This window comes from Eretmochelys imbricata, chromosome 6, assembly GCF_965152235.1.
Source record: "Eretmochelys imbricata isolate rEreImb1 chromosome 6, rEreImb1.hap1, whole genome shotgun sequence".
Classification (NCBI taxonomy): Eukaryota; Metazoa; Chordata; order Testudines; family Cheloniidae; genus Eretmochelys; species Eretmochelys imbricata.
Genome location: NC_135577.1, coordinates 109309024 through 109335167, shown reverse-complemented (window position 1 = coordinate 109335167; position 26144 = coordinate 109309024). Strand labels below are relative to the sequence as shown.

Below are 26144 nucleotides of genomic sequence, written 5' to 3'. Positions count from 1 at the left end.
TATGAATATCAGTTGCATTTCAATTTACCTGTTTGATATTTTTCTGCATGACTGCATGGAATTAAAGGAACCTTTCCCAGGCTGGAACCTAAGATCAAAGGAGCACTAAACCATTAAAGACACCAGCATAGAGAGAAAGGGAGGTTAGCAGGCAGCAGCTGCTGGAGCTTGCAAGCAAAGAATATAGTTAGGTAAGACCAGGTGGATAGGCCTTCTGTTGTTAGCCTCTTTCTCTGCTTGCTATGTACCTTCGGGTTAATAAATAACCCTTTGTTTTGAAGAAGCTGTTTTTGAGTCTCTTTAAATCAGCAACTGCTCAGAGGCTCCCAGGTGCCAAACCCAGTTGGGTCTGTCATGCTAACTGTTTCACAGGGGAGCTGCAGCCCAGAGATCCAGTCTAAGAACACTGGGGCCACGTAATTCCACCCAGGAGGTGTGCACTTGAGAGGGACTAAAAGGAGCTAAACCACAGCGCACCCTGTAACCATGACAGCTGATCATAGCCTTTATTGGGCCATGGAACTCACTCCCACAAAAGATTATAGTGACCATGGAACTAACCAATTTCAGAACTAAAGGCTGCATCCTGCACAGTGTTGAGCACTCGGACCCCAATCCAGCAAAGTACTGGAGCATGTGAGTAGTACCACTGAAGCCCATACTGGCTCTCAGACTTACACAAAACTCAGTCCGTTTCCCTGGAGCAGATCCTCAGCTGGTGTAAACAGCCATCGCTCCACTGACTTGATATTTCACAAAAGCTAAGAATATGCCTCACTTTTTAAAATGAGGATGCTAATAATTACTTATTTATCTTCATTAACTAAGGAGTTTTTGTAAAGTTCTTTGAAGTTGCAAACTGCTAGTTAGTGAACATTTTCCTAAACTTTTGTTTTCATTTTGTTTATCAAAACTTGGTTTGTACTATTTTTCTTCTCACCAGCCTGATCGTTATTATTGATATCAGAAGTTATTTGGGTGGTCAAGGGCTTGTTCTACCTTGCAACAAATCCACTTCACAAGGAAAAATTACAAAAGCCTTCTACAATATGTTTTTAACATATTGTACTTTTTACAGGAAGTCACATTTGTGTGGTTAAACCTGCTGTGCAAGTAGTAGCTGGGTTCACATGCTGATATAATTCATCCGACATTACCTTTAAAAAAACCTATGTAAATAAGAAATTGTACATAATGAGAAGTATGGCTAGTGTGATATACGAACATTAACCTCAGAGGTTAACAAGATACAAAGATAGAGACCACATTCCTGCAGCAGCTGGGGTCAGCTGCAAACTCTAATGGACTATTCTGCTAAACAGAATTATTTCAATGATTAGGGTGGGAAGAAAATATTTTTTAATTAGATGTAATTATTTAAAGAAATGGCCATTTATGGAGTGGCACCATATTTGCAGTTTTTGTCCAACCTACTTATTCAAATAGAGCTTAAAAATACCTCTAGAAACTTCAGAGCAAAAAAGCATTCAGTCAAGTTACTACAAGCAAAACATTTCCCATATTTGGCATCTTAGCATTTGCTGCAGATATGACTAGGTCGCTAATTTTGTCCTGCCATACAATCTACCACTTCTACTTCCTGTCCGAAGTCAGCATCACTTCTGGAGGATCCTCTACCACAGGGGAGGGCAAACTGTGGCCTGCAGGCCAGATCCGGCCCATCAGGGCTTTCAATTTGGCCCACGGGATGTGGCGCAGCGGGGCTAAGGCAGGCTCCCTGCCTGCCCTGGCCCCGCACCGCTCCCAGAAGCGCCTGGCACCATGTCCCTGCAGCCCCTGGGGGAGGAGGGGCAGAAGGCTCTATGCACTGCCCTCGCCTGCAGGCACCGCCCCCCGCAGCTCCCATTGTCCGGGAACAGGGAACCGTGGCCAATGGGAGCTTCAGGGGTGGTACATGCAGGCAAGGGCAGCATGCAGCGGTGCCGCCTGCCCCACCCCACCCACAGGAGTCACTGCCAGATATTCTGGCAACTTCTGGGAGCAGCGCGTGCCTAGGGCAGGCAGGGAGCCTTCCTTAGCCCCACTGCGGGCTGTTGCTATCCCAGAACTGCTCGAGGTAAACGACATGGGGCCAGAGCCCACACCCTGAACCCTTCCTGCACCCCACACCCCAACCCCCTGCCCTGATTCCCCACCTGCACCATAACCCTTTGCCCTGAGCCCCTTCCTGCACACCGCACCCCCTCCCGCACCCCAACCCCCTGCCCTACATTCATGGCCCTGCATACAATTTCCCCACCCAGATGTGGCTCTCGGGCCAAAAAGTTTGCTCACCCCTGCTCTACCAGATACCAAGCGAGGCAGGACTCTGCTCCTGCATTAGAGCAGCAGTGGGAACAAGTGGAAAACTCCCTTGACCAAAACTGTTGTGAAGGTTGAGGGCATTTAGCCACCGGCCCAACTAAGGGGGAGGCATGGTCTCTCATCCCCCCTATGACCCAATGCACGGAAGGATCTGCTCAGGTCACACCACCTTTTATGCTCCCTTCTCTAATGCACTCTGAAGTCTGGTGAACAGGAGGCAAGCTATGCACCAGCCTCCTTTCCACCGCCTTTGATGTGCATCGAGGGATTGTAATTGTGGCTGGCCCTTGGATGAGCTGTCAAAGGGGGAAGATCCATCCACACTGTGCATCTGCCTATAGCCATTCACAGCCTTGCCCTTAAATTGCTTCTTTGTTAAAACTCCCATGTCTCTATAAAATATCTTAAATCCAAAGATACCAATAACAAAAATTACAACAATCCTGTACTCAGTGGTTCTCAAACTTTTGTACTGGTGACCCCTTTCACATAGCAAGCCTCTGAGTGCGACCGCCCCTTATAAGTCAAAAATACTTTTTAATATATTTAACACTATTATAAATGCCGGAGGCAAAGCGGGGTTTGGGGTAGGGGCTGACAGTTCACGACCCCCCATGTAATAACCTTGCAACCCCTGAGGAGTCCCGACCCCCAGTTTGAGAACCCCTACACACACACACACATTATATATATATATATCATCTTTCATCCATACATCTCAAAAAGGCTTGATGTTGTTAATGAATTAAGCCTCAGAACATGCCTGACAGATAAGGAAGTAGTTTACAGAGAAGGTTTGTGTGACTAACAAGCACGATGCGAACTACTATGTGTTGTTATAAAAGAACAGGGTTCAGAAGTTGCTCTTTATGCTGATGGTGTTCCCCTTAATTGATTTCTCCTTTCTGAGGTTATTAAAACACTATATTGAGCAATGTGTGAAGACATCCATGTAGACTTGTGAGCTGGAAACCAAAGAAGAGACAAGTCATAGAGAATCCAGATTTTACACTGAGAGTCCAGTCCTAGTAGGCCAGGACTTTGGGGGCTTAGTCACTTCAGTGTGAAAATTCATGTAGTGTAGCCATGCTCAATAAGGCTCACAGTTATTTACTTGTAACTTGCTGCATCAAAGCACTGAGACATGACCGTGAGGTAATCTGGGATGCAAGTATAACATATGTAAAGAGACACCACAGAGTAACAGATGATTCATAGAGGTCTGATAGTAATCTCCCACCAATTCTATCCTACTATACCACTGATGTGAATGAATAGAGAATTCTGATTTGTTTATGTCTGCTACCCACATATAAATGGCGTATGAGCTGCGAGTCAGCAGCGAATCAGATCAGGGCTGATGGAGTTGCTCTGTATTTACACCAATGAAATTGGGAGCAGAATCTGGCCCCAGCACTTAGTTTATCCTGCTAAGATTTTGGGTAGTAGCTGGTGAATTCATTTTAACTCCTCTGTTTCCTGTTCTGATACATTCTTGCGAAACAGAACAATTAGCTTAAGGAAAAAAGGGTTTCAAGGCAAACTCCACTTGGGAGCACGTCAACTCAGCATCTTAAAAAAATATAAACAGCTGCTGAACAAAAGGCATCTCATACTCAGCAATTTAGTCATTAAAAAACATCACTCCTGCCAAAATAGTCAGATACATATGTAAGGGGACTGTTGCCCCCTTACTAACATTCAGTGGGGGTGTTTTAGTTGCTAGCTCCCAGTACTAAAAAGGGGGAAGGGTCTATGGGAATCCGGACCCTGAGACTGACAGCCCCCAGGAACAATGGGGAGAGGCCAATGCTCCAGGTCAGCCTGAATGACAGGGCGGGCAGGCTAATCAGGGAGTCAGGAGGTCAGGGAGGTCCCGTCCTCTGCGTGAGCTGGAATTGCCTGGGTCACACAGAGTGGGGCCGAGCTAAGGAGAAACCAGGGGCTCAAGCTGAGCTGGGGAGCAGAGCTGCGCTGGATCCAGAGGGACCAGAAAAACAGCCCAGAGAGAGCAGACCCTGTGCTGGGAACAGAGCTGCAGCCCCAAAGCCAGAGGCACAGCCCAGAGAGAGCAGACTTGCCCTGGGAGCAGAGCTGCAGCAACCAGAGCCAGAGGGGCCAGAAAAGCAGCCCAGGAAGCAGGTCAGTGCTGGGAACAGAGTCACAGAAGCAGCCTGCAGAGCAAACCTGTCCTGGGAGCAGAGCTGTAGCAACCAGAGGTAGAGGGGCCAAAGAAGCAGCCCAGGGAGCTGGAGGCAGAGCAGCAGCAGCTGCAGAAACCGAGTGGTGCAGCTGGGGCTGGAGCAGTCTGGAGCTGGGTGCGGTGAGCAGCTGGGGAGAGCAAGGGGGACCCTGGGGCAGCAGGCCCAGCACAGGGAGACGCCTCAGCCATGGGGCTCTGCAGGCCAGGCTTGGATCGTAACCCCGACAGGGCCGGGGCAACACTGGGAAGAAGGGTCCTACCACTTAGAGCCTGAGAGCATGTGGCCACCACCAGAGCAAGTGTCCAACCCACAGCATCTCTGCAGCAAAGCCAGGGCCTGAGAAGAAGGCCTGGGATTTACAAGGAACAGACTGTGAACTGCCCTGACATTCCAGAGACACTGTTTGTGATGCTCCCTGCCACAGAGCGGGGTGATGTGTTTTCTTTAACCTTTCCCATTTTTTCTTATTCTTTTTAAATTTAATTGTTGATTAAATAACTTGCATTTGTTTTAACTTGTATGTAATTGTCAGTGGATCAGAGAAGTGTCCAATGCAGAGAGAGTACCCCGGAGTGGGGACACCCTAGCTCCTGTCCTAGGTGACCACAGCAGGGTTGGGGGTCGAGCCCCCCAGGAATCCTGGGTCCAGCCTTGTTGGGGTTACGAGGACTCTGCCAGACAGGAGAGTGGAAGGGGAGTCCTCAAGGGCAGGGAGGCCACTGGGTAAAGGAAGTGGGAGCGAGGACTCAGATCCTTTTGCTAGCCCACTTAACCGGGGTAGCGCAGAAGCCAGGAAAGTTCCCCACAAGAGCAGATCTATTTCCCCCGCTTACAGATAGGAACATGCCATACTCCAGGGCGGAAGCTTTCCTTTGACCTTCAAGCTATTTAAGCAATGTATGCACACCTCCACCCTCTCCAGCACTTCACTGATCCATTAACTCTTTAACCTACTCACTGTATCTTCCTGTAATAAAGTGCGGTACTTTATAGCGTCCCACATGCCATCTTGCAAACAACCTCCACTACACACACCAAATTCTTAGAAGTAAGTATCAGGATGGTAAGCGTAGGGAAAAAAATGACACAGACTTGATTAGTCTATTACATATGCTGAGATATAAAATTGTAATGAAGTATCCTTACAAGATCAGGCCATTGCTAATGTAAACTACTTCCCTTTTTATAGAAATAAGAACAAGAAGTAACTAATTTTAGAAAATACTGAAACAACATGCACAATCAGAAACTATACTGTGAACGGAAAATGCAAATTTTAGACACCAGCTAATGCTTTCAGACAAACACTCTCAAAGCCATTGGAGTGTGTTTGAGTAGAACAACGTTTTAAACAAAGATTTTAAAAAATTCAAACATATGCAAATTACAAACATGACACTATCCATCAGGACATAGACACATGCATAACTGTACACAACACAACAAACTATATAAGGCCTTGATCCTTCAATGAGATCCACACAGGTGAATTCTTATTCCCATTCAGTTCTCAATGGGACAAATGAATCTCTGATAACTCCACTTAAATCATTTGACTTGCAACAGAGACGAATTTGGCCCAGTGAATCAAGTTCAGCACTGGAAGCCAGAATCAGAGCAATCTATTATTGCCACAAAAATCTAATTATCTTTTCATAACTGAAACACAAACCTTCTGAAAGTACAGTTTAAATAGGACATGCTATTCTTTATATTACACCATATGAATTTTGGTCAACAAAGTCATTATATATTCATGGTAGAGTCCCCAGGTACTTACCAGCTTGCCATTGAAAAAAGGATTTAGCAGAAGATTCAGAAACAATGTATTATCAATCTGTCACACGTAATCGTGCTAAATCAGATATTCTGTTTCTCCAATTTATAGAGCGGAACAAAAACTCGACAGTAATGTAGTTTGAGAGTGTATGCATAAAGCCCTATACCCAAACAGGAAAACGGAAGTTTTACCAAAAAAGAGAGAGCAGGAAATAACACTTGGTTTAAAAAATAGAAAAGAAAAGAAAAGAAAATTTGTTCAGTATAAAAAGATGAAAAGAAGCAATAGTCCAAGACCGAGAATATGGATTAAGATGAGATCAACTGCCATTTTTTCCACTGGTAATGTTGATATTAAAAGCATTTAATTAGTTTTTCTTGTCATGGATTCAGTGACAAAAAAAAAAATCCAACAGAATTATTATCATTTGTGCAACACAGTCACTGTACTTGATCCTGTACAAAACACAGAGACCTTGTCTATATTGAGGGATACCTCTAATTTCAGCAGCTAGCAAAGGGGTTCTCAAACTGGGGGTCAGGACCCCTCTGGGGGTTGTGAGGTTATTACATGGGGGGGGGTCGCAAGCTGTCAGCCTCCACCCCAAACCCTGCTTTGCCTCCAGCATTTATAGTGGTGTTAAATATATAAACAAGTGTTTTTAATTTATAAGGGGGGGGGTCACACTCAGAGGCTTGCTATCTGAAAGGGGTCACCAGTACAATAGTTTGAGAACCACTGAGCTAGCATATCAGTGCAAACCCTCAGTGCAGGCAAGGAAAGTCACCATTTGCATTGGTGGAGCGTATCTGCTCAAAAGGGTTGATAATCAATGCAGTCCTTACTCATGCTGAATAGTACTTATTCAGTTCTGAGTGCGTAACCTGGGGTGGTCTAAGTTGCATTAGGGACCAGGCAGGCCCCCAGACAGGTCAGAATTTGGAGAGGGAAAAGGTGGGAGTCAGCCCCCTCTTCCTTTTCCCAGCCTGTGCTACACAGCCTGTGCTAAGCCTCCTGCAACATGCAGCAGAGAATCTGGCCTGATGTAAATACTATTCCAGGTTACAACTCCTGAAGATTTTAAAAAATAAAGCTGAAGTGTAAGTGACAAGAGCAAGGAAACAAAGCTGCTTCTAGATGATAATAGAGAGCTATTTTATGACATTTTTATTTTATTTTAATTTATTTTGTCTTTTTTTTTTTTTTTTTTTTTTTTTACTATCACAGAACTGATTTTAAAAACCTGTTCAACTGGCCCATATTGGGATCACAGTGAAACATCACAGGATGTGTGCGTGGGATTCTCAGCAGTCACTGGGAGATAGGAAAATGTCACCAAACTATGTGACAGACCAGGGGTGGGCAAACGTTTTGGCCAGAGGGCCACATTGGGGAATAGAAATTGTACGGTGGGCCATGAATGTTCACAAAATTGGGGCTGGGGTGCGGGAGGGGGTGCGGGCTCTGGGGTGGGGCTGGGGGATGAGGAGTTTGGGGAGTAGGAGGGTGCTCCAGGCTGAGATCGAGGGGTTTGGAGAGTGGGAGGGGGATCAGGGCTGGGGCAGGGGGTTGGGGTATGGGGAGACACTCAGGGGGGGCAGGCTCCGAGCATCGCTTACCTCAAGTGGCTCCCGGACGCAGTGGCATGTCCTTTCTCTGGCTCCTATGCGTAGCAAGAGACGACATCCACTTAGGCCCTGTCTACACTGGCAAGTTTCCGTGCAGTAAAGCAGCTTTCTGTGCTGTAACTCCCGAGGTGTACACACTGCCAAGCCACTTAGGGCGCAGAAACTGCACAGCTGTAGCGCTGTAAAAAAGCCACCCCAACGTGAGGCGTGTGGCTTTCTGCGCTGGGGCTACAGCACTGTGGTGCCAGTGTAGACACCCTGGTCGATTACAGTGCTGCGACTGGACTCCGGGAGGTGTCCCGCAATGCCTGTTCTCGCCTCTCTGGTCATCGGTTTGAACTCTACTGCCCTGCCCTCAGGTGACCAACCAACCATCATCCCCACCCCATAAATTCCTTTGGAATTTGAAAGTCCCCTTCCTGTTTGCTCGGTGATGCGTGCAGTGGTCTCACCGCATCTTTCCAGGTGGCAATGGCTGCACCACACAGCAGGTGATCCCCCGCTTGGAGCAATGCCGAGCTGCTGGACCTCATCAGCATTTGGGGAGAGGAGGCTGTCCAGTCCCAGCTGCACTCCAGCTGTAGGAATTATGATACCTACAGACAGATTTCATGATTCATGGCAGAAAGGGGCCAGGACCAGGATACATTGCAGTGCAGGGTCAAAGTGAAGGAGCTGTGGAACACCTACCACGAGGCGCGGGAGACAAACCGCTGCTCCGGTGCTGCGCCCACGAACTGATAGTTCTACAAAGGGCTGGACGCGATACTTGGTGGCGATCCCACCTCCACTGCGAACGGCATTATGGATACTTCGGTGGCTCGCGTGCCAGTCAAAAGTGGATCAAGCCAGAAGAAGGAAATCTTGGACGAGGATGTGGAGGAGACCCAGAGGCAGAGGATGACTCGGAGGTCAGAGATGCATGCAACTAGGAGCTCTTTTCTACCCTGGAGGAGGCTAGCCAGTCACAACTGCCAGATGTTGGTGAAGTGGAAACAGAAGAGGAGGCCCCTGCTAAGTGGATTTGGTTTTGGGAATTGCTGAAGCGAGTTGTTGGGGGCAGGAGGGTTGCAGGAAGCAGTCTCCCACCGCATGCCTAGTCTGAGCGGTGGAACAGGCTGTTGATTGACTCCCTCACTTCATGGGAATCTGCCTCAGAGATCTCCAGGAAACTCTCATGGAGATACTGGGCAATTCGTTCCTACAGGTTCTTCAGCAGAGCTGCTTTGTTTCTTGCCCCATTAACAGTAACTTTCCCATGCTGCTGTGACACCATGGGGGCGGGGAGACCATTGTTGCACACAGGCAAGCTGCATAGGGGCCAGGGTGGAAGTCGCAGGCTTGGAGAAGACCCTCCCTTGATTCCCTGCTCACCCTCAGCAGCGAGATATCTTCCATAATGATCACATCCTGTGGGAAGTGTGAGGACAGAAATGATTATCAGTCCTCCCCTTCAGTGCTGGCTCTACCCGAGTGCCACGTTCCCAGTGTACAGCAGGGTCCAGGAAGAGTGATTTACCCTGCCCCTGGGGCTACTCACCATTTTGGGGGTCTTGTGGCTCATGTGTGATTGTCTGGGGTCAGCCAGACAGTGACAGGTGTTTGAGTACTGGCTGTGTTTTAAATCAATGAATCAGCATTCTCTGTATTGCAAACAATACTGCTTCTGTAAAATGTTGCATTTAAACTTCACAGAGATGACCTTGGGAGCCCAGCCTCCCTCTTTGTTATCGGTGGCTGAACTGCTGCACAGAATTAGAAAGTGGCCAAGAAGAACTAAGGAGGGCTTTCTGCATGAGGTTATGATGCACTCCGCCGCTGAGAAACAGGAATTGAAGGAGTGGCAGGACAGCGAGAAGAGGGACTGAAAGGAGAACGCGGCATGCCAGAATAAAGCCATGGAGCAGCTCTTAAAGGTTATGGAGAGCCAAACAGACATGCTCCAGGTGATACTATCTCTTCAAACCAAGCAGCTCCGCGCCTGCCCTCCCCTGCAGCCGCTGTCATAAAATTCTTTCCCATGCGCCCTCCCCCCCTCGCCCCAGACACCGTCAAACACACACTTATTAGGAACCTCCTGGCTCCAGTCTATACCTGCGGCATTCCACTCCTCCCCCCTCACAGTCCGGCACTGTGGACTCCCACTACCCACTGCACGCAACACCCATCCCTCTGCAGTTTGGCCCTGCTGAAGAACAGCACCCGCTGCATTGTACTCCGAAGGAGAAGGCTGGATACGACTCCTGGACGTACACAAATCTTTAGCCATCCTGGGACCCCTCCTCCTCATGGGACCTTCCCTTCCCCCATCCCCCTCACTGCTGTTTTTTTTTTTTTCTTGGTTTGATTTTCTCCTCCGGTTGTTGTTTTTTAATAAAAGAATTGTGTTGGTTTGAAAGCAATTAATTTAAAGCAAAAAGAAACCTGCAAAGCAACATACAATTATGTTAAATCCACATATTGCATCGTCTGCACCAATCACCTCCTAGTATTACAAGCACTGCACTCCCAAGCATAGCAACAAATATTAGTGGCTTTCAGCTTCAAATTGCTGCCTCAAAGCATCCCTGTTCCTTATGGCCCCGCGCTGCACCCCTCTAATAGCTCTGGTCTCTGGCTGTTCAAACTCAGCCTCCAGGTGCTGAACCTCTGCGGTCCAGCCCTAAGTGAAGCTTTCACCCTTCCCTTCACAAATATTATGGAGCGCACAGCACACAGCTATAAACATAGGAATATTGTAATCGGCCAGGTCCAGCTTCCCACAGAGGCAGTGCCAGCGGGCTTTTAAATGGTCAAAAGCAGACTCAACAGTCATTCTGCACTCGCTCAGCCTGTCGCTGAATCGCTCCTTGCTGCCGTCAGCTTGCCCCATGTATGGCTTCATAAGCCATGGCATTAAGGGGTAGGCAGGGTCTCCCAGGATCACAATGGGCATTTTGACTTCCCCTCAGTGATCTTCTGGTTGAGGAAGAAAGTCCCTGCTTGAAGCTTCCTGAACAGGCCAGTGTTCCGAAAGATGTGTGCTTCATGTACCTTTCCAGACCAGCCTCCATTAATGTCTGTGAAACGCCCACGGTGATCTACAAGTGCCTGGAGAACCATTGAGAAACACCCCGTGTGATTAATGTACTCAGTGGCTAGGTCAGGGGCGGCCAACCTCTGGCTCCAGAGCCACCTGCGGCTCTTCAGAAGTTAAGATGCGGCTCCTTGTCTAGGCACCGACTCCAGGGCCAGAGCTACACGCGCCAGCTTTCCAATGTGCCGGGGGGGGGGGGTTGCTCTGCACACCACAAAATAGCTGATCAGGAGGTGCGAAGAAGGAGGGGGAGGCACTGATCTGCGGGGCTGCCGATGGGCGGGAGGCACTGGGAGCGGGGGTGGTGGGGAGCTGATGGGGGGCTGCTGACGTATTACTGTGGCTCTTTGGCAATGTACATTGGTAAACTCTGGCTGCTTCTCAGGCTCAGGTTGGCCACCCCTGGGCTAGGTGGTCTGGTGCCAGAATTGGAATGTGTGTGTCATCTATCACCCCTCCGCAGTTAGGGAAGCCCATTTGTGCAAAGCCATCCACAATGTCACGCACATTGCCTAGAGTCACAGACTTTCGGAGCAGGATGCGACTAATGGCCCTGCAGACTTAGGGAAATAGTCGACTTTCCCACTCCGAACTGGTTAGCAACCGATCGATAGCAGTCTGGAGTAGCCAGCTTCCACAGTGCAATCTCCACATGCTTCTCCAATGGCAGGACAGCTCTCGTGCCGCAGGGCTAGGGTGAGCTCATCACACAGTCCAATGAATGTGGCTTTCCTCATCCGAAAGTTCTGCAGCCACCGCTCGTCATCCCAGATGTGCATCATGATGTGATGCCACCACTGAGTGCTTGTTTCCCGAGCCCAAAAGGGGTGTTCCACTGTTGTCAACACCTCCGTGAATGCCACAAGCAATCTCATGTAGTAGCTGCTATGCGTGGTGAGATCAATGTCGCACTCCTCTTGCCTTTGTAGTTTAAGGAATAACTCCACTACCACTCGTGATGTGTTGGTCAGAGCGAACAGCATACTGGTCAGCAGTTTGGGATCCATTCCGTTGAAAGATGGCGCTAAATGCAGACAGAAGCACAGGGACTGCTGGGATGCGAAGCAATGCATCACGGGGCACTGAGACATGAGACAGGACTCAGGATGCCCTGCAACCTCCTCCATGTTCCCACAACTCTTAGCAGCAGAAGAGAAAGAGGTGCTCTGTGGGATAGCTGCCCAGAGTGCACCGCTCCAAATACCACTGAAAGTACCACAAATGTGAACGCACTATTGCGCAGGCAGTTGACAGTGTGAACACAGAACAGCGGTTTCCCTTCAGCGCTCTCTGAGCAGCACTTTAACTCCCGGCGCTGTAACTCTGCCAGTGTAGACGTGCCCTTAGTGTGTAAATGCCTCACTGCAGCAGGTATTTCTGTCACCAAGTTCAGGGGGGTAGACTTACACTGCTCATCTCACTGCTATACAATCTGTCACTGCATGAACAGCATTCCATTGTATGTTGCAGGGGCATGGCTTGAAAAATTTGTCTCTAAATAATTATTAGCCCAAATCACAAAATAATTGTGCCAAAGTCACCAAAGTGGCTGTGCTCTGTACAAGTCTGGTGGGGATTGGAGCAAAGGTGGCTCTAAGCCACCCTTACATTTCTCTGATCCTACAGGCATAGGTCTGGTCCCTCGCAAAAATATTTTAAGTTAGCTGCCAAATGCCTGGGAGTGGAGGGGAAAGAGGCTCAAACTCAGTCCCCACTTAATTTTCCTGCTAAAAATAAGCAGTTTTGACTCTTAATATACACAGTGATTGGGTCCATTGAGCAAGAGAAAGCAGTTTTTTCTGGCCGTAGCTGCACTTTGAGGGTGTTATTTTCAGAGGTGCTGAGCTAACTTCAACTGGAGTTGTAGGTGTTCAGCTCCTCAAAATACCAGGTCCTGAGTGATTTGCCCAAAGTCACACAATAAATCAGTGACAGCGAGGGGAATAAAACCCAGTGCTGACTCCCAGTGCCAAGTTAATTTAATTAATCACTACTGTGCACATTCCGGCAGAAGTATCTCTAATCATTCATTTGCACTGCTAAAATGCCTTGATGGATTTGGACTAGAAAGAGAGGACTGTGAAGGGAATATCACCTTGGGACAAAGTACAAATAGGATCTAGGTCTATGGGGACCTAACAAGGACTGAACGCTAGATGAACATATGTCTAAAACAATCGGTTTAGATCTCTGCAAGAAGATCAGAATTTCTTGCACACAAGAGCCTAGCCTTAGCTGCAACGGTATAAATATCACTGGAACCTTTTTAGCAACACACCTACCGAACATATTAATGGAGGGATACTATTCGAAGGAGGACGAGGTGCTGTATTTGTGTTTCTTTGAGAGAAAGCTGCATTGGCAAGCCACGCATGATTTTCGGATGAGATGTAAGATATGCTATCAGTTCTAAGGGCTACCGATTGAACCCAGATAGATTACTGGCTCAGCCTCAAAATGATACATCATGTCAAGATATGAAAACCATTTAATTCCTTAAGAACGAAAAGAAGCACTTTAAGATGTCCTAGGTTTGAATGCACAACAAGACGCTTATACTCAATCATCCAAAATAAACTCTACTATCTATGAGCTATTTTGAAAGAAGACAAGCTGAAAACATGCTTTTTCCACAATTAACACAATATTTCAGACTATCTGAATTACTTTTTTATGCGTACGTATTTGTTGTTTCATATTTAGATTTTATTATTTATCTTAAAAAGAAACCCATTACAATGAGTAAACAGTAAAAGGAAGTATTTGCATAGACTAATGTTTTTCCTTTACGGACAGCATAATTAATAGGCGTGAGAATTCACTACTAAAATGACACACTAATAAACGTTGAAAATCAGTAAGAAAAATTGTACGCACAATATATGCATGTCTGCTGCATAAGGTATGCACGAATATACATAGATCCAGATTTGCAAAACTCATTTTACAGCTGTCAGTCATATATAAATATATAAGACCATTTTTTCCCTCATGTTCCCAGATTTGCATCCATTACATGTGCAAATGGATCAAAAATTCTTTGTCCACTAACCATTAGCCCTGTATGTAAAAAATGCACTACAAGTCTTTCAGGGCTCTAGTCTCCCCACGTTCCACAGAACCTTCATTTTACTTCAAAGGGAGCTGTAAAAAAATAAAAAATTCAGGATATAATATGATCTACTTGTTTAGTATTAGGAGGTTTCTAAATATTTAGTAAGATGCTAATTATTGATGTGACAGAGATGCTACTGTGCCTACTTAGCATGCCAGCTCCACAACAGTAGTTGTCAGAGGCTATTCAATTAGAGTGAAATCCTGGTCCCAATGAAGTCAATGGGAATTCTGCCATTGACTTAAACGAGGCCTGGATTTCAACCTTAGTGTGCACCCAAAATAATTACTTAAAAACTAGGCAAACATTTGGCAGATAAAGCACCCCCAATATCTTTCTAATCAGCTGAATTATGCAGATTTTGAGGAGGTGTACTTGCTCTTCCTCAGACTTCCTCTGCAATCACAGTGTGTCCTTTTACAAGAGAAACCAGAACACTACCAACAATACAATTCATAAGGAGGCTAAGAGGATCAGAAAGCAAGGCAATAGATTGAGTTTTCAATGGATTTCATCACTCGTTGGTATATATAGGAGTGAGGTAGCTGATGATTTGGCCAAAGTTGGAAGACAGGAAATTCAGGTAAGAATGACAATAGCTAAGGATATTGATGCCCTATCATGGAAAATATTAGCAGAAATAAAGGGTCAACAAATAAAAAAATCTTGTGATTAATATCCAAGCATCGCAGAAAAAACACCTACTATTGTGAGATTGCAGACAGGGCACTCCACAGGAATGCAAATAAACAGAGATGAGACTGAGATATAGCCCATGCTTTTGAATGTAATATTGTAAGGAAAGTGACCCTCTTCAGATCTGACACCTTGGCTCAAGCCCTCATAAAGGACTGAAATCATTCTTGAACTTCATGGCCTGGCACGAGTATCAGGGGACAAGACGATAACAACAACATGATGTACGGTTCTGTTGCACAAGAAAGGGAAGGATTGGGCGAGGCAGACAAGGTGTCTACCACACACTCACGAAGCCCAGCTTCCCAGAGAGTCCTTATATGCTAGTGTATGGTGGGGACTTGGGGGCAGAATCAGGGAAAGGCAAGTGGATCTCTGTCCCTGTGTATTGTCTATCCCACACCACTAAATGATGGGACAGGTACAATCAGTGCCCAGAGGCTTCAGTAGAAGCTATGGAGAGCTCCTCCATGCAGCATGGGGACAAGACTGCAACCTCTACCGTCCTGAAGGAGCTCTGCAGGGAATAGCTGTGCACTGGGAAAGAAATAGGAGCTTCAGTTACAACTAATATATTGTCAGGAAGGATATGTGAAAAGATAAATATAATCCGGAGACTATTACTACCACTTTTAACAAATGTCTGTCCTTTCACACACAAAAATCCCAATTCCTTCCTCCAACCTTACAGCATTATAAGCAACTAGGGGGTCAAGTTAAATCATCAGATGCATTTGCTGTCTGAGGCCTACATCTAGCCCTGATGTGAATATCTAGTAGGTGGTCTTTTTTTTCCTCTAACCAGTTCAACATGGGAACCCGCTATACATCCTGAAAAAAGTTTTCTAAATCCAAGAAGTAAAGACTTAAAGGCCTGGCCCGGTGCTGCCCCACGGTATGTCAACAGCAAAACTCTGATTGGCTTCACAGCAGGTGCAGGCCTCATCTGCTTTCAAAGGAGCAGCCTCTTTTGTTTGATGATTCAGATAGCTTGTATCACGTTAGCAGTGTAAGTACTGTATTAGAGATGCTGAATTACAAAGTATTAACTCTGTGGTTGCCTTAACTTCTCATCTCCCATAAGCTCTGATACAAGGGCAATGAGCCCAGACCCCACGCTAAGCGGCAATGGAACAATTCATAGACCATCATCTGCCACTTCATGTACAGAATATCTACAATGCCATTTTTAGTTGGAGTCAGCTAATTGCACAACCACAAATCAGCAATTTCATAACAACTGGAGCACCACGATTACATGGCAGTTTATTTAATATGATACAGAAAATGTTCCCATTAAAATATGAAAGGACCTGGGATTCTGAGTGTCTGAGACATTTTACAGTCATTATAAAATAAACATTGGCATTTACATTTTAGCCCATAGTAAAAGAAAAGGCCCAATCTTGCAATCTCTTGGCTGTCAGAACTGGCATTATAGCAAACGGTGGTTCCAAGTGTGGAGAGCCTGCGAGTTAAGGATGAAAATGTATAGCTCCATATTTCTGTTTAGAAACAGCCATACACTATGGGTCTAATCCAAAACCAACTGAAGTCAGCAAAAAGACTCCCATTCACTTTAAGGGGCTTTGGCTCATTTCTAATGTTTTCCTGCCTTTTCAAATTAGATGTTGAGGATTAAAAAGTACAGAATGTTTTATGTCCAGCTCTGTACTGTAGCTTTTAATTTTTGTAAGAGATTTACTTTAATTTTTCCCTGTAAAAACATTTCAGATAAAAGGTAGAAAATGATCTAGGTTTCAAGAGCAGCTATTTATGGTCTGAATGTTGGCTAACACTCATTTCTAATTACAGGAGTTGTCGAGAGACATTCTCACATACATTGAACCAAATACGGAATGTCAATGAACATGTGGTCTACAGCAGTTACTCTCATTTTTACCCTGTACATTTCCTTTTACCTCAGTAAACAAGGTTATCACAACTGTAGACAGCAGGCAAGGTGAGCTGTATATGTTATTTCTGTCCTTACTTTTATTTTAGAGGGCTTCTTAGCTATTTAAAATTTTTAAAAGATAGAAGGTTATTAACTTTACGATCATGAAAAAACAGAGACTAGGAACCTCTTACAGAAAGTTTTATAGTTGCTCATTTTTAGATTTAACTTATTTCCAATGCTACCCAACACCAGAAGCAAAACTGCTGAACAGTGTAACCTGAATATCATGTTTTACTTAATGTGTAAGATCCATGTATTGTGGTAAGGGCACAATGACACAGCCTTCTGGATACTAATGGAAATGCTTTTATCATAAGTACTCTAGAAATGCATGGATGAGGGAGGTATAACAGTTATCAAGTGAGAAGACGCGGTTAGGTCATGTGAAGTAAGGGGCATTAGACTGAGATGAAGACATGAGAGAGCTGCAAGACTCTGGCTAAGAGTTTGACAAATCACAAAGGTAATGAGAGAGAATATTCATTGTGGTTTTTATTGTTTTGTTCCCTCCTCTCGCCCCTGGCAGAGGGCCGAAAGGAAAAAGGATACAGTAGCTCAAACTGCCAGAGATTGAGTATGGGTTTGATAAATTTGGAAAGTGCTTTCCCAATGAGTCAGAACCGCTCATTACAAAAAACAGATCCCAAAATATAATTAAAAAAATGAAGGTAATGTTCTATAGGAGGGCTAAATTATTAACTTTAATGTTTAAGGAAGGAAGTAGAGCTAGGAAGGAATGTGTCAAGGTTACAGAGGGGATATCGTGTAGGACAGTGGCAATCCCAAGTAAATGCCTAGCATTACATAAGATTGTTATAGCAATGTATTTTCAATAGTGATACTTCTCAGAGAACATGGAGGGGCAGGAAAAGATTGGTTTGTGGTGGCTAGAAGCTTGACTTCTTTGGAGCCACACCCATATAAAATCTAGCCCCAGATGAATAGAACAAGAACAAAGGATTAGACTACAATTCTCCATAATGCTCTTAGACACAGTAAACTGCCAAACTTGCCAATCTACCTAAGACTATAACACCTCCTATTGGGAATGGATTTATCATAACAGTTATAATTGACCATGTCTCTGTATTTCTTCCTCTTTTTCAACACCTGAATCTCTTACAGTGTAACAGAGAGGTTCTTAGTGCATTCAGAGTTGCATCTTAACATTATTTGGCCCTTATTCCTACTCCCATTGAAGTAAATGGGAAGCTTCCTATTCAACGTGAGCAAGAGCAGGTTCTTTGCAAAGTGTATATCAGACAAGAGCTATCTGCTACTTTTCTATCTATGTTTCATAACAAGCGAGAACAAAACTCACCAGTAAATTAGCAAAACAAGGTTAACAGCTCTGAGCAATTAAAGCCTCACCCGAAATGCACTGACCTCAACAGAAAGATTCTGATTGAGTTCAGTGGGCCTTGAGTTTGGCTTTGGTGCATGCAGGTATACACCAGCTGTGAAAAATATGACCTAATTCTACACATAAATAAGAGTGTATAGAATCAAGTCTATAGCTTGTAGAAGCTGGATTAAATAAAACGTTGAGTGAACATTTTGGGCCTATGCAGTCATATTCTCCTCTGCAAAGGGGCTGTGAGATACTACCAAATGGAAATGGTGGGATTTGCACACCCAGCATCTGCCCACTCTGCCCAGGTGTCAACAACTACACCAGGGTCAGGGCAAGAGACGATAATTAACTATATTGAAATTTTTAAAATTCTATTTGTCTGAGTAGCTTCTAAGGTTGCCAGGACTCTTTGGGCATCCTCCTCACTCTTTTGCAGCAGCAGTGTGTAAACCAAGAACCACTTTCAACCCAGTATTCTAGTGCAAATGCCTCAGTAGCACAGTGGGAGTGTTAACAGCTACCAGCATAGGGCCTGTTTCTCATCGTGCTACACTGATTTTACCCAGGTGGAATGCTACTGAATTATCTGGAGTTGCACCTGGGGAAAACTGATGTGTTACAGTGGAGAATCAGAATACAGCAGAAAGTGGTGAGAAATGAAAGGTGCTAGAAGACCAGTGACCTCTGTTGAAAAGACAGATGTGTGCATGGAGTTGGGGGCCGTTTTAAATTGCCTCATTCTTCCTTTGTGCCCCCCAATTCCTGTCACCCAGCTGCTGAGCTTTAAACCTTTACTCTCCCTTAAGAAACTGAATTGGGAGTGCTCATACGATGTGACAGAGGCATTCCAATAATGTACCAAGGTGTCCACTCAAGTATCAATTCCATATCAGCCATGGCCAGAAAGCTCTCAAGCCAACTTTTTAAGCCAATGGCTAATGCTCCTAACCTCCTCTGAAGATGCTGAGAGTCACAGCCAGACTAGATAGGAAAGGCAGATTCTTCTCTTTCAAATGTAGCCAACAGTACTTCTCAACTTCAATAAGAACGTTGAAATCAGTGTCCAGAGCCAGATTATAATTAGACTTAAGTTAGAAACAGGTTTTGAAAGACTGACTAAATTAATATTACCTCAAATAAGGTAGCAGATCGAGGGAAGTGATTATTCCCTTCTATCTGGCACTGGTGCAGCCACATCTTGTGTCCAGTTTTGGGGCCCACACCAGTGTTCCCTCTAATTTTTTACACCCATGTGCGGAATGAATTTTGTTATGTACACCAACGTGGAGGTGATGTGTGGGCTCTGGGGTGGGGCCAGGATGGGGGGCTTGGGGGTGTAGGCTGCCCCAGCGCTGCAGTAGGGAAAGAGAGGGGACTCCCCCCAGCCCTCTCTTGCCACAGCAGCTGGGGACAGGGAAGAGCTCTGGTGGGCCTGGCAAGTCTGGGGCAGGTCCACGTTGGGGCCAAGGGAGGGGCGCCTCTCCCCCGGCCGCAGCAGGTCCAGGGCAAGTCCGTGTTGGGGCCAGGGGAGGGGCACCTCTCCCCCAGCCACGGCAGGTCCACACTGGGGCCGTGGCGCCTCTCCCCCCACCGCGGCAGGTCCGGGAAGGGGCTGGCAGGGCGGGGTGCCTCTCCCTGATGCAGCAGGTTCATTCTGGGGGAGAGGCATCTCTCCCCACCACAGCCCTGAGTGGGGGTTAATAGGTAGCTGTGCGCCAGTGCAGTTTAGAGGGAACTTAGCCCCCCACTACAGAAAGGATGTGGACAAATTGGAGAGAGTCTAGCAACTAAAATGATTAGGGGGCAACTAAAATGATTAGGGGGCTGGGGCACATGACTTATGAGGAGAGGCTGAGGCGGAAGCTTATTTAGTCTGCAGAAGAGAAGAGTGAGGGGGGATCTGATAGCAGCCTTCAACTACCAGAAGGGGGGTTCCAAAGAGGATGGAGCTCGGCTGTTCTCAGTGCAATGGTCTCAGTGCAATGAGCAATGGTCTCAAGCTGCAGTAGGGGAAGTCTAGGTTGCATATTAGGAAAAACTAGGAGGGTGGTGAAGCACTGGAATGGGTTACCTAGGGAGGTGGTGGAATCTCCATCCTTAGAGGTTTTTAAGGCCTGGCTTGACAAAGCCCTGGCTGGGATGATTTAGTTGGTGTTGGTCCTTCTTTGAGCAGGGGGTTGGACTAGATGACTTCCTGAGGTTTCTTCCAAGCCTAATCTTCTATGATTCTATGACTACTCTGTCGCCTAGGTCTGAATTGGGCTATTACTGCACCCCAAAGAACCTACCCAAACTAAAGACGGTGCATGAAACTTTAATTCACAGCACAATCGCATGAGGTGAACTTTATAATTGGTCTGTTATCATCTGAGGAATACCTTATTGTTATTTGGTCTGTTTACACCAACTCCCCAATGTGCAAACAGAATACAAAATCAAGCTAGACTCTGTATCGTCTCTTGGGCAGCACTCTCAGTTTAGGCAGTAACACCTTAATGGATAAAACATTGACCTCTGAGACCTCCTTTCAAATCCAGATTACAGTTTCATGACAGGTAGTGGAACTGGGTTAGGGAGCATTAGTTTCAAACAGCAGTTTCTAAAGTAATGTCTGCATTTTTGCCATAAGCCTTTTCTCTTCGATATTTCTGCCCTCCTTGCCTGTTTCATCTCTTTCTATGTTTAGGATGACTGGCTTCTAACACACAAACAATGGTCCTTATTTACTTAATAATACAACTAGAGCAGGAAATCAGGCAGTGAATTTTGAGAACACTTTTGTGAAATACATGATAAGTGAAAACAAAACGTCCCCGTCTTGCACTGCAGATTATTTTAGCCTTGAGCGTGGAATGTTTTTCAGCTTACAGCTCTGCATTAAGCAGTTCATGGAATCTGCTATTTCCCCTAGAATATCTTTTGTGGACCTTTTGTACCTTAGATTCAGGTAGGACTTGTAGATGCAGAACTGCCACCTCAAGTTGTTTTCAAGATTTCTTATGTCCTCTCATCTGCCACCTGTATAGTGCTGTGTACCAGTTCCAATTGATCAACTGACCCGCATAGTTGTTTTAAAAAAAGTGAGTCTTCAACAGTCCTCCCCCCGCCCACGAAAAAGAGAAAACTAAAACCAAAGCTATTCATGTGTATTACATATGCCCATTGCGCTCAGTCACTCGCTTTTATCCCCACTTAAAATTACATTCACACAGTTTTCAAATGAAAATAAGAAGAAAACCTGGTGTTGCTTTGTTAGGGTCTTTGAGACTTTAGATTCATTCTTAGACTATAAGATATTTGGGGCAGAGCACATCACGTTCGGTATGTCTGCACAGTGTCTGGCTCACTGGGGACCTGATTCTTATTAGGGACTCTGGGTGCCACTATAATATTTAATAATAATAATAATTATAATCTCAGAAAACTCAGACAGGCCCAAGTGAAAGGGCCCTGTTCACATGCAAATGTATTTCCACAATGAAGCGGAGGATGAGAATCCCCATCTTAATATGTACTTCATGTCCATGGTGCCATTGAATCACTGTTCCCCTCCTAAATCAGTGTCAAGCCATGTACACTAGCGGATTGTGTGTCTCCCCCTCCGCCCAGTCCACAGAGGATATAGGTCCAGCTACAAAGTCTGGCCCTTAAGATCAGGTAACAAAGACATATGCATTTAGCTCTGGAGGTTCCCCAGTTCAGTCACCGGTGTGTAAGTCAAGATGACTGCTGTCACACTTGGATGTACTGGACCCATCTTCCAGGCTTTGTGAGGCCCTCTGGGAGGAAGTCTCGTCTGTCTATGGGAGAGGAGCATCCTATTTTCCTGGTAGCCAAAGCAGCACTTAACGTGCACAGTGACCGCTCATCATCCATGTAAATTTGGGGCCTGATAGTCCCAGGTAAGTGGGCTCAGGATTTGGCCCCTATCAGTAATACTTCAGACAGCCAATCTCACACGCCCAAACAATCAGTCTCCTTTGGTACAGCAAAGGAAGGATTACAGCTCTTAAACTATCTTCACTACCAGTATTTTAACCACACGAACACATTATTTATTAGGTAACCATAAGATTCTCAGAACCAGCTGGAGTCATTTACCACCATGGCCAGCAGGCTTTGGCTGGCAGGGGGGCAGTAATAACAGGACAAGCCTGGACCCCACATCTGGTCAGCTGGCCTGTTGACGAGATGTGGGGTTCCAGGCCTGTCCTGCTGTCACAGGCCCCCTGCCAGCCACAGTCTGCTCACTTGCTTGGCTTTTCACCCAGCCTCCTTGTCCCAGCTCTCAGGCTACCTGTCCCCTTTCCTTCGGTCTACAGCCGGCTTCCAGTCTGCCTCTTCCCGCCTGCTGCTCCAACCTCACATGTTCTGTCCCTGAGCTGCTCTGCATTCTGACTGTCACTTCCTTTTCCTTCAGCACAACAGGGATGGACTGGAGGAGCCCCATGGAGCAGGGTCACCTTTATACTCCTGTACTGGAGTGCCCCCAGGGGCTGAGGGCTTGATCTTGCTCCTCTTGATTTCAGTGGAGCTGGATGTAGCCCTGAGTTAGAAACGTCCGATGTTGAGCCTTCATTGTAACAGCATAAGCCATTGTGCCTTCCTGCCAGGCGTGGGAACGTATCCGCCTTCACGTACTAAGTCTGGGAGTGTTTAATGGCAATGCCCATTGCTAGAGCCTGTAGTGGCCTTGTACTCTCAGCGCCTCCAGCATTTGCCTTGGAGTTTGTGCTGCACAGAGCATACTGCCAGCTACCTCTAGACAGCACTCACACCCAGTAGTGCTGTCGATTACAATGCACATCAAAGCGGTTTCAAATCCCGTGTTCTATGATGAAGGTCTATCCGTATTTATAGAGACAAAGTGGGGGAGGTAATATCTTTTATTGGATCAACTTCCACTGGTGAGAGAGTTGGTCCAATAAAAGGTATTCGCTCACCCACCTTGTCTCTCTAAGATCCAGGGACCAAAAGGGCTACAAAAACACTGCATATCAATATTGATAATGGTACCTCGCTATGGGCACTAGAAGAATTTGAAATGTAATTGCTATAGAAAATTTGCCTCTACTGCAAAGAGCAGAGAAGCAGAATCCCAGCCAGTCTCACTAATCCCCTTAGGCTGGGGCTGTGTTTCCCACAGTAGCTTCACAATAATTCTGAGGGATGGAATGATATAGGGTGGGTGGTTAGGAAGACATGAAAAGAAAACAGTGATGCATATAGCCAGCTGTGCAATTCTATTTCAGTGGGTGGGAGCTATTGTACAGCTGACCTACTTATGGTGACTGCGAAACCCTTACTTATTTACTCACATGGACTACTCACATGAGTAAACGCTCACCACACTCTGGCCCAGAAAGAAACATTGCCATTTGATGGGATAAATCAAAAAGCTGATTATAATCTTTGCCTCTTGCGTGCTTCTCCTCCTAAAGGCTGTTCTACACACAAACTGGCACCAAAATAACTAAATCAGTTTTCATTTACACCTTATGTTATTTTGGTGCAAGCCTGTGTATGGACATTCAATCCAAATTAAGAGTGATTTTTGCATTGCTTGAAATTAAATAAAATCATGACACTAATTCTGAAATAAGAGTGTCCAGACACAGGCCTGCAGAGAAATAATGAATGGTCTGAGTTAAACCATTTGCAATTATTTCAGGTCCAGTTGTGTGCAGACAAGCCTTTATTGTTTAGCTGGGATTTTCAAAAAGGCCTATGGGACTTAGGTGCCCAAACCCCTTTGAAATTCAGTGGGAATTTGGTGCCTAACACCTCAGGTAAGTGGGCTTTGAACGGTTCCCATCGGAAATGGGTGAGGTGGTTTTAATTCCATTCCCGTTGAAGAGCAGCCCCTGGCCACAGATCCGCCGCAGCTAATTTGGCAGAAACAGCCCATTTTTTTTGAAAAGGGCAACATAAATTTGCAATAAAATTGCCCCAGCATGTATGTCTGGGGCAATCAAGAGCTTTCGTTTTCCATGGAATGACAACCACTCCACAAAGAAAAGAACACAGTAGCAAGCCATGAATCTCTCCTATAAATTGAAAACATCCCTTTATGTGATTTTCAATTTCTACAGAGGCAGCACTGCAGAAAAGTGCTGGCTTGGGGGTAGGAGAAGGGAGGGGCAGAAATTAGAGTGAGGCAGGAAAGGGAATGAAGATCCCTCTTCTGTGGCATTGCTTGGGATTTTAAACTATTTCAGCTTCTCATCTTTTAACTTACAAGTAAGAATGTGATATCACACACACACAGTTCTGATAGTTTGCAAAAGGATCCAGGACTAATTTGCTCCTCAGATCACACTGGAATGAACAGTGCGCTGAAGTATAAGAAGGGGAGGGGACATCGGGAAGGGAATAAGTAGGCTTAGAGTGTATGCACATGAGTCAGAGCACCCTGAGCTACATGCAGGAGAAGGATACTCAGCTGCAAACAGCTAATACAAATGGGCTAGAACTGGAACAAATAACTGCTATCCACCAAATGCTGCTACCACCCCTTTCTCCTTCCTTCACATTGCACTGAAGCTGCCATTCCCAGGATGGGCACAGAAGCTCCTAAATGAGGCCTAAGTGGAAATGCTACACTTCTACTGCAAGGGCGGGTGAGCCACAAAGAGGCCACTCAGTGGCTGCAGACCTCCCCATACTCTGCATGCCACAGAGCTCTGCTGTCTCTCAGACTGGAGGTGTGTCGTGGCGTGGCCAATGGATGCCCCACTACACAAATCTACAGGCCTAAAGCCTCTGCATCAGAAGCCTCCAGCAGCTCATGATGTCTTTAATTTGTAGTAGCAGCACAAGCCATTGGGCTAGGTGAGAGGATTCTTCTTCCTCCAGCCTTCTTTAGATCACTCTGTGCAAAGCCTGTTTACTCAGATTTACTTGTGGGTATGAGTGAGTGCAAATTTGGCCTTCAGTAAATTGAATGTAACCAATCTAGTCCATTTTGGGGTCATGTTACACAAAATGAAAAGGGGAGTAAAAGCATACAGCAGAAAGAATCAAAGATGGGTATTCAGGGCTGAGCAATGAAAACAACTGAATGCTAGTGATAACATGATAAAGAAAGACCAGAACCATACCCTACACAACTTCAGCCTTCGTCAGGGCCTATCCAGGACTTGCACAGATCCGTGGCAAGTTTTTCTTTAAAGAGAAATGATAGACTCAGCATTGGTGAAAGATGAAATCTCCTGCCTACTGCTGATATTCTCCCATCAAAGAAACAACTGCAGTATACAGGCTTTGATCTGAACATTATATCACTGCTTGTGTACTTGATTATTTTTGCCCACTTCACTAAAAAATGCTGTAATTTTGCACAAAGATTTCCACTGTAAATTCAACACCTTACATATTTATCACACACACACAAAAGAGGTCCCACGCTAAAACGTGCAGCTGGCTTTAAATAATTTGCGTTCTGTTCCCCTAACTTCTCTTGTAGTGCACTGCATGTCTTGATAGGTGAAATGGCAAGAGAAGGAACTGAAGAAACCATCAGAAAATTAATGGTTTAAACTGTAAACAGCCATCACATCTTTCATACATTCAATATGAGCGCCACTGTTTTCTAAATCTTGAAATGGAAAAGCCACAACTGCTAAATTCCACTTAAAAACCAAATCCACCAAATTGATTTCTCCATTAAAGTAAGGAAAGGATAAGATTATGGCAATTTTATTTTGCTTGCAAGTTAACAGAAGGTAGTTTGAAATAGCTAGACTATTTACCCTTCAGTAAGTTGAAAGGAAATCATGTTTGTCTATCTGTATAGGTCTTGGGATCTATAATGCTGCAATTGCTTAAACTGTCATTTTGAAAGTACATTTTGCTTTGGAACAAAAATAAATCAATGCTCCTCGCCCATGTAGGTCAAACCTAAGGGCCATGCAAGGGCCTGTCATTATCACAGCAAGTCCATACATTATGGTTCATGTTTTCAAAGTGGGGGTAGAGGGCGGAACAGTCTTTTACAGTGCAATCTC

At 45.5% G+C, this 26144-nt stretch overlaps 1 protein-coding gene across 3 annotated transcripts in view; it reads right to left on the bottom strand.

Moving 5' to 3' along the window:
• Positions 1–26144, bottom strand: part of EVL (Enah/Vasp-like) — a 208719-nt gene that overhangs the window by 116661 nt on the left and 65914 nt on the right. For 2 of the 3 annotated variants that reach the window (XM_077820482.1, XM_077820484.1), the window contains exon 1: positions 6310–6453. The exons of the other annotated variant lie outside the window; for it this stretch is intronic. In XM_077820482.1, coding sequence (XP_077676608.1) covers positions 6310–6320 — 11 coding nt within the window. In that variant the 5' untranslated portion in view covers positions 6321–6453. Of the gene's footprint in view, positions 1–6309; positions 6454–26144 lie in introns of those variants that run through there. 3 annotated transcript variants of the gene reach the window in all.